Source organism: Corapipo altera, unplaced genomic scaffold, assembly GCF_003945725.1.
Source record: "Corapipo altera isolate COAL_440 unplaced genomic scaffold, ASM394572v1 23, whole genome shotgun sequence".
Lineage (NCBI taxonomy): Eukaryota > Metazoa > Chordata > Aves > Passeriformes > Pipridae > Corapipo > Corapipo altera.
Genome location: NW_020884878.1, coordinates 2093848 through 2114204, shown reverse-complemented (window position 1 = coordinate 2114204; position 20357 = coordinate 2093848). Strand labels below are relative to the sequence as shown.

The following is a 20357-nucleotide window of genomic DNA, read 5'->3' as shown; positions in this document are numbered from 1 at the left end:
AAGGGAGCTGCTTAAAATCACATTTGCCAGGTCCTTTCAGTTCATTACCCTGGTGCTAAGCAGGAAATTGGTGGAAATCACAAGTAGAAGCTGGCATATGACAGACATTTTGGGATTAAGAACACAGGAACAATCATAAAGCATCACACCAATTCTCCAGTAGCTGCAATATCCACTTAGACATCAAATACTGGCACACTAATGTACCTCAAAGCACCACTGTACACTTGTCTGAAGGTAAAGATTTAAGACATCCCAGGTAGACAAACAAGTGCTCTGTTGTCACAGAGTGCTGGAATAAGACGTCCAAATGTCTCTAAATATCCCATCAGTTCTTTAGAATATTTTCCTAAAGAATGGTAGGAATGTGCCATTTTAACCTCAGTTTTAACCTGCATTTAAAAATTGCTACAATTCAAAACTAACACACAGCAGAACACAAATGATCATAAAAGTGCTTTAAAAGTGACACATTACCATCAGATGAGAACAGGAAAAGTGCTGTTATAAAAGTGGAGCTTTCTCTCCTGCACTGGATCAAACACAGAGACACCTTGAGACAACCATTGCAAGACTACCTGCAAAGTGTAGGACCTTAAGAAGGCACCTCCTGCTTAATCATTCACGGCTCATGTGTCACCATTAATTCAGATCTCATTCCTGATTAAGGCCCAGCACACTTAGCACTACATTGTCACAGCACAAACCACCCGCCTTACCTGTCCCAAACTCAGCAGCAGAGCTTCTGAGGGCCCACAGAGGGGGATTACTGGCAAAACAAAACCTTGGGAGAGAAGTTTAGACCAATACTAATTTGGTGTTAGCCTTATTATTTCTGGATTACTAATAAACTCAGCAGGGGGTGAGACCAGCCCAGCATCCTCCTCCTGCCAAGCTGTGGTAGAAACTCAGAGATAATAATGAAATGGGATCTTCTCAGTAAGGCTAATACTAAAATGATCATGATGTTCTTAACTCTGTCAAGTATAATAAAGATGTTTAATCCTTTAAGAAGAGGTCGTTGCCTAGACTATGCAGGTTTTTGTTTTAATTTCAACTGGTAGTATTTTACATTTCACCATCATACAAAAGATCCTAAATTTAAAAGAAACTCATATGGTCTTTCAGGTTTTTTTATGAGAGAGACTGAGTAAAGAAATAGCATTGATATTAAATGAAATTTCATACACTTTTGAACGTAAAGAAGGAACGGTATCATTTTATAAATCTGACTGTCTACAGAGACAGAACAGAATCTATTCTTAAATTCTGTGCTTTCAGACATAGGGTGAAACAAAGGCTTTTGTTAAAACAGGACGCTCTCCTAAAAAGCCCAAATGAACTCCTACCAGACTGCCTTAAAATCAAGTTGCAATTCAACACATGCAACAGAGAGATCACTTTAACTCTTCCTTTTACAAAGCTCCCATAATAAAAATTGTATTTTATATGAGTTCTTACACCCTGCCCTCTACCATTAAGTAAATTAAGACATCTGGTGTCATAATACAGCAACAAGTCATTACGAAAAAAGCATTCACTTCAGCTTGACTCTCAAAAATACATTTCAACAGAACTGAAAAGTCGTGTCAGTCTGTTTTTGATGGTCAAGGACATAAGCCTCTGACTTTTATCTCACAAAAAACATTGAAAATCATTTTCTTACCGTGCCCCAATGACATCAAAGAGGTGCTGCCAGCGATCATTGATTTTGTTGAGTTTGTCATCTATTTCTGCAACTCTGCTCTTGTTGCTAGCCTTGATTAGCTGATCGCCCATTTGTTTCAAGTGAAGCTTATTTTCACTGAACAGGTTTATTTCTTCCATGCAGTCCTGATAAATATACACAAACATTGCTTAACTAGAGGGCAAAACAAAACAGTAAAACCAAAACAAAACTGTCTGTTTCTTTTCCCACACATGTGATGTGAAGTCAGGTTTGTCTGGGGTTTCTACATTAGCATGTACAACTCTTAAGAAAATCTCAATGAAGAAGCCCTCTCACACTGATGCCACTATGAAAAAATAAGCAGCTTAAAGACTTGCAAGTGCCAGGAGTAAGTACTCCTAAAAATAGAAACTGAATGTTCTAATTTTATCTGTTTTCCTGATTTAAAGTAATTTTTCAACGAAGTTACCTCAAAGGAACCCAAATTCAAGTCTAGGATGGCTTTATTTTGCTGGTATTCTCATGCAGAGGAGATCTAGGATTAGATATTGAGACCTTTTAGCCATGGGGAGGAACACAGCAGAAAAATAACGGTCCTTTTTAAAACCAAGCTAATATAAAAGTATTAGAAAGCACTAACTACCACAGGGAAGGGGCAAAATTAAGTTTTATTTTTGGCTGTGGAAACTTTTTGTTCACCTGACATAAGACCTACCCTGTCCTTCAATCTCCTTTGCCCTCTGACTACCAGTTGTGTAGATGATAGAGGTGGTGAGAGCAGTGAGCTGCTCCCAGGACACCATTGATCCCCAGGAGGGAAAGTTCTGAGCAGTGCTGTGTGTGCACATGTGCCCCAAAACCCCAACAACAGAGACCCCCACTACTGCAGCTCACACAGCTCACACTCCATGCCTAAATGCACTCAGGAGGCATTTCTGTTTGCATTATGCTCCAAGTCTGAACATCAAGAAGATATGAGATGATGCTAGAAAAGCTCACCTTCTCACAAAAGCCCTTACCTGTTGGTTTTATATCACGTATCACTCCTAAGAAGCAAGAAGTACATGAGGAATGGTGTCTCCATAACGAGCTACCAGACTGCAATTGAAGAAAACGGGTGCTGCTACTTACCTTCTGCAATTTGTCTATCATGTCCTCAATGCTAACATCTGCAGTCTGCAACACTTTGCTTTCCATTTGCACCAGCCAGGAGCACAGCTCCTTGTTCTTTTCATTGAACACAATCCAGGCATTGAGCCTGTCCTCGATCTCCTGCTTCCGCAGAGACACCTATGGAAAAGCACACAGTAATATTAACTTCCAGTAACAGCTTTCTCAGGAAGGAAACCAGCCTTCTAATTTCTAGACTGCATTTGCTCATATTCCATTTTGCAGGAGCAGTTATCAAGTATCTCTACTTTTCAAAGCCAGCAAGCAGGTTGTTATTACATCTTATTTTGGATAGCAGGGCAAAAAGTTGACAAGCAAATACCAGATTCTCTCCCTCAGAAGAATGAAACTGAGTGACAGCTTTATAAATAATGTGCTTATATAATAATTTAAAATGTTACTCGGTGAAAAACCTGAAAATGCCAAACAAAGAAGGAATATAAAATATTTAATTACTACATACTGTTTAGTATGGCCTTATACATAACACAAGAGAAATAACACCTTGGTAAGTTCTTGTTTTTCTGCCACTGTAAGAGAAACTGTGCAACTCCTGACTGGAATAATTTTATCTCTATAAAAGCCTCCCTCTTTTCTTTCCATTCGCTCACCAGTTCTTGGAGAACTTCCAAAAAAATTAGCATCAAGAATCTATCCTTTTCATTGAAAACTATGGATTTTTTCCCCCCATCAAAATTACATTTGTTAGGACTGATAAACAAATTGTCTAGACAGAGAAATTAAGGTCTGATACTGCCTAAACCAGCAGAGCTATTACCACTGCTCCAATATCTCAGAAAGAAGCAGGGTCACTCTTATTCTAGCTAATAGTACCTGTTTCTAGCCTAGGGATCTTAAATATGTATTTGTATTCATTTATCTACTTCTCTGGATTCCCATACTAAGATATATGGAACAAAGAAAGGGGAAAAAAAGTACAGGTTCTACTGAAACAGGAGAAACAACCCCTCACCAATAAACTTTGTCTAAAGACTGAACATCACATTTTGCTTGTCTTGGCTGTGAATGGCCACTCTAAAAATCACCCCATAGCAGGAAACACTCCCTCTTCACATCTCACATGCACCTTATACAGCATGACTCCTCAAAATTCCATTATTGATTCTTATAGACTAACCTCTAACACTATTTTGTACCCCAGAGGGAAGTTTAAGTGTTCATTGTGGAAGCAAGACCAGCTCCACGTAACACCAGGATCAAAAGAGAAGGCAGCAAGCCCTCACCAAACATATTGCTTTTGTCCTTTAAATTCCGACTTTTTTTAAGGAGGGGATGGAGAGGTGGAAGTGATTTCTGAATCCTTCATGATGATTTAAGCAAAGAGATGAGGCTGAAAGCACTGTCTGGGACACTGGGAAATAGTCTCCAAAGTTCTCCATCGGAAGAAGTCTGGAGATGCCAGGGACCTCAGAAACTCTCTAAGGGGGTCTCTGCTCTGGGATGCTCCCTTGTACTGTCAGCCTCAGAGGTATGAAGGGTAAACCCCTCATCCTTCCTCTATGACTTGCAACAACTCATGTGTGGAGATCAGAGTTAACTTGGTCAGTGTAAGAACAGACTATGTATGTGTGTAAAGACATGATTAAATCCTGACATGATCCCGACTCCATTTTTGCCTGCTAAGACAGGGGCAAGGCAGGATTTTGAGAACAAGAAGCAGCTTTTAGCTGGCTTAGCAATACAGACTGTGGGTATAACAGGAATGACCCAAAAAATCCCAGACAAGCTTCTAGGAACACAAGCCCTTCAATCCACTGCTTTGAGCACTTTCTCCTTGGACCAGCTGCCCTGGTACCATCTCCATTTTGCATCCAAAGCATGATGTGCTTTCCCTCCAAGGGAAGCTAAAAGAACATCAAGGCCCAGGCCCAACCCGTACTCTGGCGTTCATCAGGATGGGATGCTCTGCTCGCTGATGTGAATAGTTAAATCTGTGACCTACATGCACCTTGCAAGGGCAGCTCTGCAAACGCTAATCCCTCGAGTGCATCTGCTCCCTCCGTGTGTTGTGTCCCTGCCCAGCAGAGCACAGGCATCTGACTGTCCTGCTGCTGTGGCGGTGACAGCTGCGGCCGCGTCGCTCTTTCACCCCTCTGCATTTATTCCGCAGACTTTTCTTCACACAATACATCTTGACTCTCATTTGTAAGCCAAAACAAAGCAGTTGTGCTAACAGCAGAGCCGGCAAAGTCTGCTTTCCTGCCCTGGTGTCCAGCGCTGAGCATCAGTGCCGGCTCTCTGGAGGCTCATTAGGGCTGTGCAAACATTTCAGTGCCTCCCTCCACTACAGCCCTGAACAGATTCCTCCCACTATGGATTCTGTGTGCTTAACACAGTCACATTAATGTCACCTCTCTCCAAGATGGACTGAGCTAAACGTTGTTCCCTCAGGAAATTAAAATGGAAATTTCAAATAAAATCTGAACTTAAATTACTGCAGGAAATTACCACTTGGATAGACTGAAGTAGGGTACCTAAAAAAAAAGCTTAATTTTCAGGGCTATTCACCACAGTGGGGACAGCAGGCTTCAGCAGCTCGCCAAAAAATGAAAAACATAAAAGTTCTTGCATTTATACGCTTAACTACAGATTCCCATTAGGAAAATGGTTCAGGCATTTTGATTTAAAAATAATGGCCCTTATTTCTCAGGAAGGGGGAAGATGTCTCTGGAATTATTTTCAGAGTTCAGAAGCAATAACAGAGAAAATACTGGTTGTAGAGTAACCATCCCATTTAAGGTAAAGATACTCAATTCTTCTTTCTCATTGCAACGCAAAAAATTAACCCAAATAACTATTTCATCACAGCACAGTTTGTGAAATAAGCATAGCTTTTCATTACTCTGGCAATATCCCCACCAAGATTGCTTTACTTTTGCCCGAGTAAGAGTTAGAAACAAAATACTAACTTGCTTTGATACTTCTTTACAAACTGTAAAATAAAAGCTAGAGAGTTGTGAGTAAAGAGAGGCAAGAGTTTGGCTTGCTGGTCTGTAGAGCTACTCAGAGTAACGTAAGACTCCAAATTATTTTACTTCTTCCAATCCTGTTAAGAGGGCAAAGTAAACACATTCAAACTACATAATAACCTAATGAATCAAGTTCATGTGACTTTGCTGTAAATGCTCCCCAGCAATTTCACATGCAACACTAAATTAAGTGTAATACAACAACAAGCCACAAAAAATGCAAATATTTCACAGTATTTTACTGCTACAGAAAAGACAAGTCCGTTCTTAATGGGTTTAAACCCATTTCAACACATTTAAGTTTTCTTTATCAAATCTCCTGGCATTTTGTTTTCACTTCCCCCTTCCTTTCCCTGCTCCATGCCCTCAGGCAATTCCTGTGCTCATCCCTCCCCCCAGCCCTCCCTCCCTCCCTTTGGCAGCCCAGAACAAAGGCACCTATTCCAGTAAACAGCTGCATCTGGCCTCCGTGCAGTTCGGCACTCACTAGTTACAAAGGGTTTGCAACAAAAATCTCAGCAGTCTGTGTCCAGGACACAAAGAGCAAACTCCAGCCCGGGTCAGCTGCACCAGGAGAAGCCCCATTCCCACCCAAAACTGCAAAAGTGAGTCAAACCCAAGGGAAACCCCATCTGTTGACCTGCTCCCCCCTTTCCTGCCAGGCCACATGGATACACATCCTGCTATAAACCCCCAGAGGAGGTGAAGACTTACCCGCAAGCAGAGCTCTTCCCACTGCCTGTGCAAATGTTCCACTTGCTCCTTGAGCACCATCATGTCCTCGGTGAGGATGAGGTGTGCCAGCTCCACCTTCATGGCCTGCAGCTCCTTCATGTCGTGGGCCCAGTCTGCCAGCGACTGCTCCAGCTCCTGCATGAAAACGCACCAGCACAAGCCTTGGCACTAAGCTCCTCGGCTTTCCAAACCTGCTCGCTAATCCCTTGCCTGGCCTGTGGGGGAGGAGAGCAGGGAATGTGCAGCTGCCTGTGCTGTGCTCTCCAGCAGGGCTGGGCTGGTCGGGGTCTCCCTGAGCCCACTGGAGCCCCACTGGAGCCCCGGGATGTGCTCCACTGGTACCACCGCTGCATCCAAAAGTGCCGGAGCGCAGCCTGGCCCCTGCAACTCCCCACGCTCCAGGGCAGCCTTTGGCATTTCACACCCAGGCTGAAACATGCCCACTTCTTTGGAGTTTCCTTTTGTTTTTTTGTTTCTATTATAATTATTTTGGGCAAGTCGTTTTCCACCTGCATTTGCTCCAATTTCAGGTTATTTATTTAAATGCTAAAAAACCAAAATCAGTTCCCTTCTCTAATGAATGATTTCACAGGAATGTGGAGTTTTTAAATTGCTCATTCACACAGGCGTGCTGTCTCTTCTGCTAACTTCCCTTGCTCTTTATAATGAAGTTACACATTTTCCTTAAGAGTGTTAAAATTGTCACCTAAAAAACAGAGGCACCACTGCGTGCAGCTGGGAAATGAGACTCAACACACAAGGTCCTAGGTCCCAATTTGCAAAGAGGCTGCTGGGAAGTGTCACTTGCTCATCTAACAAAAAAAAACCTCTTACAGAGAATCCAATTTGTCTCATTTTAAAGGGAAAAAAAAAAACCTGTGAGTGTTTGTATCAAAAGTGTGCTGGCTCTGAGCCCTGTGAGGATTTTCACAGGTCTTGGACCCAGCTTCAACACTAGAGAAAAAAATAAACACACCTGAGACTAAAATTTACTTGGGCTCACAATAAATTACTCCCTACAAATGTGCACACGTGTATTTATATATCCTAACAAAGGGAGAATCCCTGTATTAATGGAGCTGTGGAATTTCATGCGACCTCGCTAGCCTCATATCAGGTCCAGGCCTGACAGAAAAATAGCTTTATTCCATATAAAAGTGAAAAGCAGGGAGAGGAAAGGAGGTCCCTTCTCCCCCATGCCATTTTGGTACCTTATTTTACTCAACTGTGACACCTGAGAGCAGCATCTGCACTGGCACTGTCTGACCCTGATGCCTCTGCGGCTGAATTTCTCTTACTGGAACAAGAGGCAGGAGCTGTGTGCTGCCCTCTCACAGATAATTCAGGGCTACAGCAAGACTGCTGCCGTGGGAAAAGCAGCCAGCACTCACAAAGAAGATTTCAGACAGCTGATAATGAGTTCAAAGCCTTGGCTCATTAATAAGCTTATTTGTTCCCACTACATAGGTCAACAATTCACTTCATAAAAGGATGATGAAAGACTGACCAGTCCAGACAAATGTCTCCTATCCCTTGGAAAAGCTTTTCACTCCATTTAACTTTCATGGTGCACTATGGGCTGCAAGGGATTTTGCCACTCCCTTACTCTTAATTTTCCTTCTCTGTAATTATTCCCAGATCCTGCAGGTGTGTGTGGTGCTTTGCAGACTTACAAGGCCTCTTGCCTGAGGAGCTCCCTGTCCAAAATGGATTGGAAAACAAAAAAGGAGATTCAGTCACAGGGATAGCAGCCAGTTGAGCTAAGACAAGGAATTTTTTCCCTTTTTTTTAAGAAACTACTCATTTTATAAATTCAGACTGTAAAGGGAGCAGAAGCAGGAAAAAAAAAATCCAAACACTGCTACTACTATCCCTTGCAATCTTCTTGGTCAGCTGGACTTTGCAGATTGTCAGCAATCAGGATGGTGTAAAAGAGAGAAACTCAGTGTCACTGAAGATCAGGTAAGAGGGAAAACTGATTTTACAGGGAGCAGGTGGTGTGCAAAGACTGTATCTATTTAAATACAATATGGCTGTTCATACCTTAATGTGTTCCTTGGCTTTGTGGAGCTCTTCGTGTTCAACAGGGAGTGGATCTTTTACTTTCTCCTTTAGCTCTCGCAGTCTGCTTTCCAATTCCTTGGTTTGCTTTTCAAAGCGGTCACAAGTCTGCTCAAGGACACCCAAGAAAGTACAAAGAGTGAGGATACTTTATCATGACATGTTGAACCACATGGATATGTTACAAAATAGCATCTCCAACACTGAAGTAATGAATCATGTGCTCTGTTTTTTTTGAATTTTCTTTCTTGATACATAGTACCACCCACAAAGATTTGGTGCTTGGATTTACAGAAGTTGAAGCCTCTGATATTTAAGGCTTGCCTTACAGGGCATTTCTGCTCTTTTTGTTTTGTTCAACCCGAAAGGCTTGGATTGTTCAACCCAAGCATAGTTTTTGGACTGGGGATTTTATCAATGACAGTATTCAATTTTCAGACATACCTATGTGCTACCTAACCAGGAAAGCAAATTCATTGCTCTAAGGAGATAAACATGACTGACCTGACCCTTCTGTTTAGAGGAGCAACAAGTCACACTAACTCCCTCTAAGCTAAATATTATCTCAGGCTTCACAGCCCAAAGCAGGAGCAAGCTCCGGGCCATGAGAACAATCAGAGCAGGAACATCCATTGTAGCAACAAATGGATGCTGACTCAATTTTCTTTGGAGAAGAGGGGACCACAGTTCTGGCTTCCCACAAGCTCTGATGACACAGACGGGCACTTCCCTCAGAGCCCCTCTGGGTGAGCAGCAGCTGAGCGTGTGCCTTGTTGCTGCAGAGCTCAGCCCTGGAGATGGTTGGACAGGGAAGTTCTCAAGACCCAACACCAGAGGAGCAGGTGGGGAGGACACCATGTACCTGTAGGGTGCCGCTGAACTGCATCTTCTTCTTCTCCAGCAGGGCCTGGGTTTTCCCCCAGCTCTGCTGCAACTGGCTGAGCTCCTCCTGGAGAGCAGCGCTGGTCTCGGGACTGGAGACAGCGCGCAACTTCTCCCCAACGTCGATGACTAAGGTGTACACAGCCTGCCACCTCTGAAGAATCACTGTCTTACTCTTTGAAAGAAAAACAAAATTAGTTTCTAAACTGTTCTTCGGAAGTGACAGAAGCGTGTTCCTGATATTTCACTTGGGAAGATTCCTCACACAAAAGGAGTTTCAAGGCACTACTTTGTTCATATTCACGAGACAGTAGTGAATAGATCTCCTATCTGCTTCCTTAATTTCAGAAAAATCATATTCTCTCTGATATTTTGATTTATAAAACTCTACAATAGCTTTTCACAGACTGAATCTATAGGGTAAAAGTACAGCAGTTACAAAAAGATGGAAATGCAGTTGTATGAGTTACTCAGAACAAAAAGCCAGTGTAAGTTCTGTTAGCACCTCTACCATCAACAACTTAGACAAACTTTTTCAGAGGTAACAGCTCTGTTAATCATGACATATCCAAGTGAAGTAAGCCAGCAATAATAATAATTTGCCTATAACAAATTTGCCTATAAACAATTGGTAACACAAGGAGATATGATCATTGTTTCTTTCTGTAGAACAGCAGCAGGAGGGAAAGGGCAATTTGGAGTAGGAGGGAGAAGACTTTCTGGCTTTTCTCACTAAGGAAAAGCATGAGCATTAACTTGTAAAATCTACTGGAAATCATCTGTACACAGCAGGTAAAAATAAAGATGAAATAAACAAGGCAAGCGCCAAATGGAATACTGGTAATGTGTTAATTCATCAACATTAGGTGTGTGGGTACACAATATAAATCTTGGATTGTGCAAATGGCGTTCAGTAATATGTTTTTGAAAGGTTTTGGATTGCCTTAAGTAATCTTGAACAACTGCTGCTTGTTTTTACTTTCCTATAGAACAAGGAGGTGCACAGTTAAACAGAAAACCAAAATATCCAAAATTAACAAAGGAAAGTATTTTTTTCCACCACATGTGAAATGCAGAACTCACCACCCTGAAGGACTGCTGTCCAGGTCTGTGCATCCTGGACTGATGGTTCCAAGGACAGACCCCCTTGCAAGTGCTTTATCCTCTGCTCCTGGCATCTCCTGCCCATCCCTGCACACACAGGACCTATAGGCCTCTCCTGACACATATATGCCTTCTTCCTTTAGGCAAACTAAAGGGCCTGAATTCAGCAGTCATGTCAGTAAGATACACATAGTCCTAGAGGTTACCCACTGACCAGGGTTTGTCTAATCTTCTGGCACTCTGCATTTCCCTTTTCACATCAGTAAGATTTTTAGCATACAAGGCTACTAAATGTTAATGTTGACCAAGAAGTTTCCTAGTATAATGAGCCTTTCACAATGTCAATATTTTCTCAACTGTGCTCAGCTTAGAGAAAAAGTGTCAGCAACCATTTTTCCCCAAAAAAGGCATGTGATTTTAAAGCTTTTACCTTACTGGACTGAAGTTGTTTCAGGCTGAGGAAAAAACCCAAGTATTTTAGATTTATGAGAAATAAATACAGTACCTTGAAATCATGAATTACATTTCTAAGCTGGTAAAGGCTATAACAGTCCTGGCTCTTCACAGCTGTGAGGAAGCTGTTGGTATCATCAAGGAATCTGTTGAGACTCTGAAGGGAACTCCTGAAGAGCTGCCACTGGCTCACGAGTCCATCAATATCTTTCTTCCTCTGCTGAACCATCCGGATAACATTCTGCCACTGCTCTTTCAGCAAGGTGAGCTTGGAAATAAACTCTGTCCTGAAAATAACAAGTGTTGAGTCTTAATTTATTTTGATCTCAAGGCTGCATATTACAGTAATTGTGATGATTTCTATTTGCAAAGTTGTTTTCCAATTATAATACCCAACAATGCAAAAAGCTCTATGCAGGCCTAAGCTCAGCCCTGCTCTCTGTATTACATCTTTTAAGCAATCAAAAAAAACCTTTTACATGATATAAGAATGAATAAGGCAAGTCAATCTTGCAATTGTGGCATACACAGGAATCAGACACATTATGCACTAAACACTTCTCTGAAGAACAAGAAGGTCAATGCAAGTGAGACAAGGTCACTGATTATGCCGCAAAATTGATCTGCACAATTGCAAATTGTGGTGTTTTGGAACCCACTTAAACAGTTTTTTGGTCCTCTTATACAACATGGCTAAATAATCCAGCAGATCTAGCTGGTTGATTAAGACAACCCCATCTATCAATTCTGCTCCTCTGCAAGAGGCCATAGCCCCTGACTGCTTTTTATACAAACCCCTGTGTTTGTGGGGGTAGCTCCAACACAAAAATCCAGCAGATTGGCTTGGCTTAGCTGAGCCCTACCTTCCCAGGCAGCTTAAAGCCAAGCTATGGACTTCACAAGGGGCTGAGGGGAGCACATACACTGTCCTGCCAATTCTCTGGGAGCAGCAAGCTCTGGCAGAGAGGGGAATGTGTTCACAGCAAACACCTGAGGCAGCTGAACCTCTGCTCCCAAGTATTACTTGCTGTTTCTCATGCCACATTGATTAAGAGGAAAGTATAAGATCATACTGATAAAAAACAGGTTTAGCTACCATATGTTTTGGGTTTCATGGCCAATGACTCGTCATGTGTGCCAGGGGCAGAGTGGGTAGCCCACACCTCTGCACTTTGAAAAGTACAGAGGTCTAGGAAGTAGGAAAGGATCCTTCATATGCAGCACCCTCATTACCTTCTGTAAGAAGGTAGCTTCTCAACCACAATTACACAACAAAAGCCTCCTGTTCAGGAGCAATTATGTTTGTTAGGCAGAACAGCCAGTTAGTATCCCAAATACCAGTATCCCAGTCTGGCCAGGGCACTCCTGTTTCCTTCTTATTAGACCTCCTCACACTTTTGCAAAATATGTCAGGAAGTTATTTAAAGAGTGAACCCAGCAAGAATTTGGGTTTATGTCCTCACGAGAGCAAAGATTCAATACCAACTCCAAGGAAGACAGCATATTCAATGAATTACCAAGATTTTAGGGAGCAAAACAAATGGATTACCTTTTCTCTGCTTCTCCGGACTCCAAGGAGAGTAGAACTTTTTCTATGATGGAATTAAATGTCTGCTGATTTATGGAAATCTCAGTTTGCAGCATCTGAAAATACCACGAGAACAGCAGTTTTAACTATTCACTTAACAACCTTTGCAATGAAAGCTGCTTCTGGCTCCTCTAGAGTGATGGGATTTATTTCATTGCAAATGCTCAAAACTGTTATTTTCAAGTGTTAGTGTTGAATGCACCTTAAAAGATTTCACACTCTTTGGATACCAGGAGAAGTTTGCATATAAGTGATAGCAGAACCGACTACAAGCTGTATGGTACAGACAATCTGAAACCTAAAGTTTGTTGGACTCATTAATGAGAAATGCAATCTAGACAGAAGTCCATAGAAAAGGTATAAAAAGGCTACACTTAAGGGTGAATTTACTCTTTAAAACAATGAGCAGAAGTTTTTTTCTATAAATTATTTCATTGTGATGAATGAATTGGTTTGGAGAGGTCTAAGTAAAAGAGAAAATAACTTTCTCTGGACCCTAATGAACATGCAGACACTTAACATCCTGTGGAAATAGCCCCAGCACTCAGGGTAATATGAGGCTGTGGCCCACTGTGGCAGAACAAGGCTCACCATAATGGGTTATGATGTTTAGCATTTAACAAATAATTTTCTTTTCTCTATTTTGGTTATTTTTCCATTGCTAGAATAATGCAATGTGCCTCCTCCTCTGAACAGATACTGTCATACACATGTGAAGCACTGTCTCTTTGTAACAAATATCAAGTGTTTGGGAAAATGCCAGTGAAACAGATTTCCACCAAAATCTTAACAACTGGTCAAAATGGAAATATGCTGTGAACACATTTTGTTTAAAATTCAGCTCTTCCAGAAACTGGTAAGACTCCTGCCAGATCTGCAGCATACAGACTTCAGTGCTCTGGACAGGCAGACAGACAGTTACACCTCAGGGCTGGAGAAATCTAGGACTTCCACGACACAACACTTGAAGTTGCACTCCTAGAAGTCTGATCTCCGCAAAAAGGGATCCATCCATTTTGGAAAAGGATTTTCGCGTCTCAGAGGTTTCCTCTGAATAAGCATTTCAAGAGTGAAATGCTCTGTAAAACTCTGCCCAGATCTAATTTCAAAAGGCACAGCATTTTCTAGTGATTTTCCCCCACCTTCACCACGCAAGATGGTGCTTCCATTTTTACAGTTAGCTTTACCTCATATACTCTCTGTTGCTCTTGCAGTTCTTCAAACCGGCCTGGAATATCTGCTTTTAAGGCCTCTTTCATTTTTTCCAGGAATTTCATCCATTTTTCACATTTCTGAAAGAATTTCTTTTCATCATTTTGGGTTCCCTCAAGCATACTGTAAAACAAAATGAATAATCAGAAACTGTTGTGTGGGTGGCTGTTTTTCTGGATATGTTTGCATATGGTCTAATGTACAGGCTAATAATACTAAAATAGTGGGGGGTTCACTTGGCACTTTGCTACCTTCTTTCTCTATGATCATTCAGATTTTTGCTTTAAGTGACTTGGAATACAATACAAATAGCCACTGATTAATTGAGTAAATGGTAAGTGCAGAATTCAACTTGGAAAGCCCCAGAGAAAGATGAGAACAGATTTCCCATGCTCTATCTCAAGTTTTGATTCTCCTCACAGAAAAGGAAATTGTTAGTAGCGATTTTTTGTTTGCATTTCAGACCTGCAACATTCCAGAGCAGCTGCTGTTTTCTGACTCCACAGCCGAGTTAGGCTTTGCATTTTCTTCAGGGTGAAGTCACTGAGTGGCAGCTTAATGCTTGCTTCATTCAAACTCTCTATGCTTGGAGAAAGTGCAGCAAGCTCCAGTGTGTGATTCTGGAAGTAAAAAAATTAATTAATTGCAAAAAAATACTGCCCTTCTTTCATTTCAAAGAAATATAGAAGCCTAACCTCTTCTGTAGGAAAGATCTGAGAGTTATACATCCAAAACACTAACCCAAAAAACCCCAGAATTTCTGTGTCAACTTCAAAGAATATAGCAAACAAAAAAAAGTCATAATTCTTTTACACAGGGCTCGCTTTTCCAACAGCACTGAACAGATACTCAAGATGTGGTGCTTGCAGATTTACTTTGTATCCTCCATCAAGGGCAACAGGGCAGGTCCAGAACAAAGCTGGGGAAAAAGATCTTTTGTCCACCCCAAATCTATGTGATTTTCCTCCCTTCCATGCAGGCATTTGGCCTGCACTGCAGATCTGGAGTTTTTAAACTTAAATCACTGCTTTTTGTGTTTTGGATAAATTACAGTTACTCTGATGGAAGTGCTGTAATGTGATACTCAGGTCACAGAGAGCATGCTGAAGTAGGCAAGAGCTGAGTAACACCTTTTTGCACTTGGGGATGCAACATACCATGAGCAATTCTGAGTTGTCTGTTCCTTCCTCTAGACAGAGGCTATCAAAGGCGTCTGTGCAATTCTTGACACGACCCTCCAGCGTGTCAAGGCAGTTGTTGAAATCCTCCAGTTGTAGAAGATTGAACTAGGGTGAATATTGCAAATTTATGTTAATTACTGTTTAATGTACTTATTCAGAATACAAAAAGGAGCAATGAGCAGTATTATCAGGAAAACAAACAGATGTTAAATCCAAATTCTAATGTATTTATAACTCTCTTATTGAAATTTATTCAATTTTTCCATTGGATAAGGGGAAAATATAACCCAAAGCAGAGAACGAGAAACTGAATCTCAGTCCTGAGAGATTCATAACTATCTGGAAGGAATAGGGCTTCTGAGATATCTGTTGTAGCTTTGGGCTGTTTGATTTATTGGGAAATTGGAAAGTAAAAACTCAGCTTATCAAAGGGGAGAAACTTGTGAAAGTGAGCCACACACAGGGCCTGTTCCCATGTGCCTGCAGCCAAGACTGTGCAGCTTCCATGAGCTCTGTGGTGAAATAACTAGGGCTGGAATTCAATTTTACTCTCTAGTTTGGTTTCTATGCATCAGAGAGAACACCACTGGCAAATTTTTTTCTTTCTTGGCAAGAATTAAACTTCACATCTCTGAGAACACTTAGACAGCAACACTTTTATAAGGAATGAATGGCAAAAACTGGTGCAGGGAGAGATTTCTGTGGTAATACTACAGGGTTACATCAAAGAAAATAACTACCCAGAAATTAAATTTTTCATGCAGCGAGAAGTTCACAGGGAATATGAGAAATCTGTTATCTTCACAAAGATATCTGGCTTCCAGCCATTGAACTGTGCTGGTAGATGGAATCATAAATAGAGCTGGCTTAAAATTTCGTGATGAATTTGGGTTTACTTTAGAACAGAACAATTATTGAAATCAGACTTTTTCACAGGAACAGAGTAGTTTTACTTCAGCAGGTGTCCAGCAGTACATTTGCTTGGAAGTTTTCTCAGGAATATCTGCACAGAGAAGTCAGTTCTGCACTTCTCAGAACAGACATTATGTGGGGAAACCTGGATTCAGTTCCCTCCCCGCTCTTCCTGAACAGGGATGTAAATTTGGTCTTCCAAATTACATCAAATGGCCACAGTTTTCTGTTTGGTTTTATGTTCATTACGTGCACTGTTATCGAAGCAAACTGAAGCCCTTAGTTTTTTTCCAAGGCAGAGCTATGGAAGTTCACAACTTACTCCAATGTTCATAGAATAAAAATATGTTTCCTAATCTTTAATCATCTGAGGGTCCTGCACTGCTTGGCCCACTTGCAAAGGCTTGTTACAGCAACAGAAGCTGGCAAGGCTGAAGTCCTTCCTTCACCTGTCCCTCTGGCTTCATGTATTACTTCTTAACATAGTTGATCATGCTGTCAAGTTATTTTTATTTTATTGAAATTTCAATTCAAGAACTACAGGGCTCTAATGAACAATGTAGCTCACACAGGGCTCTAGGTAAGAAGTTACCCCACACTGACAGTTGATTTAATATTAAAAACAAAGCACCTGAAGTTCATCCAACTTCCTCTGCAGCATCTTTTCCAAATAGGTGGCTCTCTGGAAAGGCTGCAGCTTCTCCACCAGAATGGCTTCAGCAGCTGTCCCAGCCTGCTGTTTTATCCTATCAGCCTGCAAATAAATTTGGGTACGGCATCCTGCTATGTTTTGAAGGCCATGCTGTAAATTCTGATGAGAGAAGGGGAAAGAAAAAGAAGTCAGTAAATGAATCAGATCGTCATTCATGTGCCACTTTCATTTAGTACCTTTTGTTGCTGTAACTAAACTCTTTTTGTTGAACTCATCTGGGAGCCAAATTCAGCTATAGTGGAAGCCTCAGCCTTTTACCCGGAGGATAATGGGAACTGCATCCTTTGAGTCTAGTGCTGGGAAAGGCACAGTTCAAAGTTCAGTGGAACACCAGTGACTTCAGACAGCGGGATACTACTATTTTCCAGAGGAAATTAGGGAGGGAAATCAGAATATCCCTCTCTCCAAAACGGGTGTACACTAGCAGATGGAAGAACTGGCCCATGCTGCAGATGAGAAACACTCTTTTATTACAAACATACCAGTATTGTGGATCCCTTAGTGACTGAGGACCATAGGTTTGGTTTTAATTGTTTCTCTTTACTACAGAAATGATCCTATAAAATTAAACTCTAAAGGCAATACAAGAACAAAGGGTGTAATTTTAGACTCATTCAATGTACTTGATTTTTTTTTTTGACCAAGACAACTGAAATTTACTTTTAACATGACACCCCCTGAAATTTGCCACTATCTTTTTAGTGTCTTTTCTGAGAGTAACAAACAAAGATTTCTGATTGATAGCAAAGAGCAGACACATTTCCCTAAAAAGCAAAATGGTTTCTGCTTCCTGACCCCTATGTTTGGAAGGGATCATATTGTTAAGTTCCACTTCAGCCATTGAATAAATAATCCATTTTGATTTCTTACTCTTTATATAGGACTTATTTTATTGTGATGACAAAATTCCACAGAACCTTTCCTAGTATACACTAGAGGAAAAGATTAGAGGGATTAAAATACAATTTTTTAATGCACATGTATTTTCAAATACATGTAACTTGTATGCCATATCACTGATCCCCATTCTTCTAACTCACCACTTCCAAAAAACCACAATAAATTCCATGTGTTCTACCCACACACATCAGTGCTAATGGCATTCAGGTGGTCATGCCTTGCTTAGTAGGTGCAACACTCTTCCCAAAAATTTTCAGAAAACACAATGCTTTTTTGCCAACATAGTGAGGAATTTATGTCACAGCCATTAACAGATCAGAAGAAAGTGAAAATGTTTTGGTCTAAGCTTTGCTGCTGTCAGTTGTTTATGACACAGAAAGAAATACATGAGTTCTTTTTCCTATAATGTAAAGTCTCTTATTTGACCATATGCAAAATGGAGTACTCTGGACTTCTTCCAATACACAGCTAGAGATTCATAAAGCATGATGAATCATTGCTCTGTCCTGAAATAAGGATTATTACATTTCCTTATTGCAGTTTGAAAAAACTAAAAATGTCAGAACCTAATGACAGCTTTGCTGTCTGAGAGAGTCCAATGTACTCTGTGGTCTTAGCATGAGGTCTCATTTACCTAAAGTAAAAAGCAATTAGAATAATCTAATGAGCTCAGAAATCTGTGAACTCATGAGACCAGGCCAAAACACAACACCAAATACAATTAAAACCAACCTGAAGACTGTAGAAAACCTAAGGATGGTCCTGTGCGCTGAAAACATTTTTTCCCTAGCTATTGTTCTAGTAGCTATTATCTCTTCTCCCAAGCAATGCCCCATAAAGTAAACTATTTTTCTTTTAATGATTCCTTCCAACACAGGCCTGATTCTTTGTGTAGAGCGGAAATGGGCAGAGCTGGAATATGATTACTCCCTTCTGCACTCTTCTCATCATGTGCTAACTGTGGTTTGGTCCAAGGATTTGGGCAAAGTGTTTAAAAGAAACACAAAGATGCCTGTTAATGGACGAAACCCACAGATTTTATCTCTTCCACTGACTGAACTGGTGGTGTTCTTTTGATCTGTTTCTCAACAATAAACCTTGGTTAGTGCCAGGCAGCAGAAACGCATTTAATGTACCTTCATATCCTGTATCCTCTGCTCCAGGGTTTCTATCATGTTCTCCTCGGGCACATGGGCATCCAAGAGCTGAGTGCACTGCTCGTTGTACTGCTGTAACTTGGCTGCTGTCTCAGTGCATAAAGTATCGAAGGGCTCCCACAGCTGCAGGGTCGCCTGCGCTGCCCGCAGTTGATCTGTGATGTCTTCATTTACTGAGTTCCACCTGCCAACATATCCAAGGACAAGAGCGTTTTCCTAGTAGGTTCTCCTCCAGAATATGAATAGGCACAGAATTCCCAAGGGAGTTTCTTTGCATTCACACCCATGTTACTGGAAGCCTTGCTGATACGGAGTGGTTTGTGCTATGGGACCCCATCAAGAAAAAGGTATCCAGTTAAAAGGTATTGGTTCCCCATCCCTGGAGGTGTTCAAGGCCAGCCTGGATGGGGCTCAGAGCAACCTGGACTAGTGGAAGGCATCCTGGCCACAGCAGGTGGGTTAGAACGGGATGATCTTTAAGGTCCCTTCCAACCCAAACCATTCTGTGATTCTATTCCTCACACAGTACCCTTAGACAGGTGAGTTGCATTAATATAGATTTAAAAATCTGACAGACCTTCAAGTCCTGCCTCAGTAGCTTTTCTTTTTTTTCAGAAATACTGATAACTGAGGTCTTATTTTGCAGGCTTACCTAGTGTGTGCCTCTGTGCACTTCTGGTCAATAATCTCTGTGAAGGATGGGGAGCAGCTCTTCTTCAGGTTATTGGCAGCAGCCTGGAGCTTGGCCCAGCTTTCTTCGCTGTTCTCCGATTCATCTTGAAGACACTGCAGAATGGATTATTGCAATTAATTGTGGAGATAAACAAACCTAAGTATAACTTCCCCTATAGATTGTTAGGGATAGGGAAGCAATAATACCATGCTTTTGCAGCACAGATCAAAATGTCTGCAAAAAATGTAACACCTGTTTCTAAATATTAGGAAGCTAAGAGAGGTAAAATTGTCTGAGCTAAAAAAAAAAAAAAACAAAACATTCAGGAGACCTTGGGTTCCCTTTGTTTCTGCACTGAGTCGCAGCATTGATGCCCAGGCATCTCCTTCCAGGTTATGCCACAGCCTTATGGCAGAGCATTTCCCTGGGAAGCACAAGCAAAGGGACAAATTTACTTTCAATGAATGAACCAAGAACCAACATCTTTTACAGGAACGGTGAATAACATTTATGCAAACACATACAACAGTGTCCACAGTTCTCCTTTGCCAGCTGTATTTTCAGCCAGACTTCCTGCTGTCTGTGTGAATTAGATTTGGACTGAGCAGACATTAGCATGAGGGATAGTGGTGCAGAGCACAGGTCCATCTGGACTCTGTGGTGCAAGGGAGTATGAGGACCTGGTGCTTCCTACAGGGATGCCTTCCAGCACGTGCAGGAGACTGAACAAGGGATCTCTGCAACCCAAAATAGAGGCAGTGCTAGCCCACAATAAGGCAGACTGACCTATACTTCTTTCTTGAATCTTGGTACCTAAATTGCACCAAAGTTGAACTTAGGCACTAAACAAAGTAAGAAGCCTAAAAATAGTCCTCAGTGTCTTTGGAGGTAAAAAAAATGTAATAGTATTCCACTGACTTTAATGTCATGATAATGAAGTTGCTCACTTGTTTTTCAG

At 41.3% G+C, this 20357-nt stretch overlaps 1 protein-coding gene across 1 annotated transcript in view; it reads right to left on the bottom strand.

Annotated features, from left to right (window-relative positions):
* Positions 1 to 20357, bottom strand: part of SYNE2 (spectrin repeat containing nuclear envelope protein 2) — a 179849-nt gene that overhangs the window by 28635 nt on the left and 130857 nt on the right. The window contains exons 89-101 of the mRNA XM_027637580.1: positions 19379 to 19512; positions 18706 to 18910; positions 16589 to 16768; positions 15022 to 15150; positions 14330 to 14484; positions 13840 to 13987; positions 12614 to 12708; positions 11117 to 11351; positions 9488 to 9682; positions 8608 to 8733; positions 6544 to 6699; positions 2801 to 2959; positions 1667 to 1833 (exon numbers count right to left, since the gene is read on the bottom strand). Coding sequence (XP_027493381.1) covers positions 1667 to 1833; positions 2801 to 2959; positions 6544 to 6699; positions 8608 to 8733; positions 9488 to 9682; positions 11117 to 11351; positions 12614 to 12708; positions 13840 to 13987; positions 14330 to 14484; positions 15022 to 15150; positions 16589 to 16768; positions 18706 to 18910; positions 19379 to 19512 — 2084 coding nt within the window. The remainder of the gene's footprint in view (positions 1 to 1666; positions 1834 to 2800; positions 2960 to 6543; positions 6700 to 8607; positions 8734 to 9487; positions 9683 to 11116; positions 11352 to 12613; positions 12709 to 13839; positions 13988 to 14329; positions 14485 to 15021; positions 15151 to 16588; positions 16769 to 18705; positions 18911 to 19378; positions 19513 to 20357) is intronic.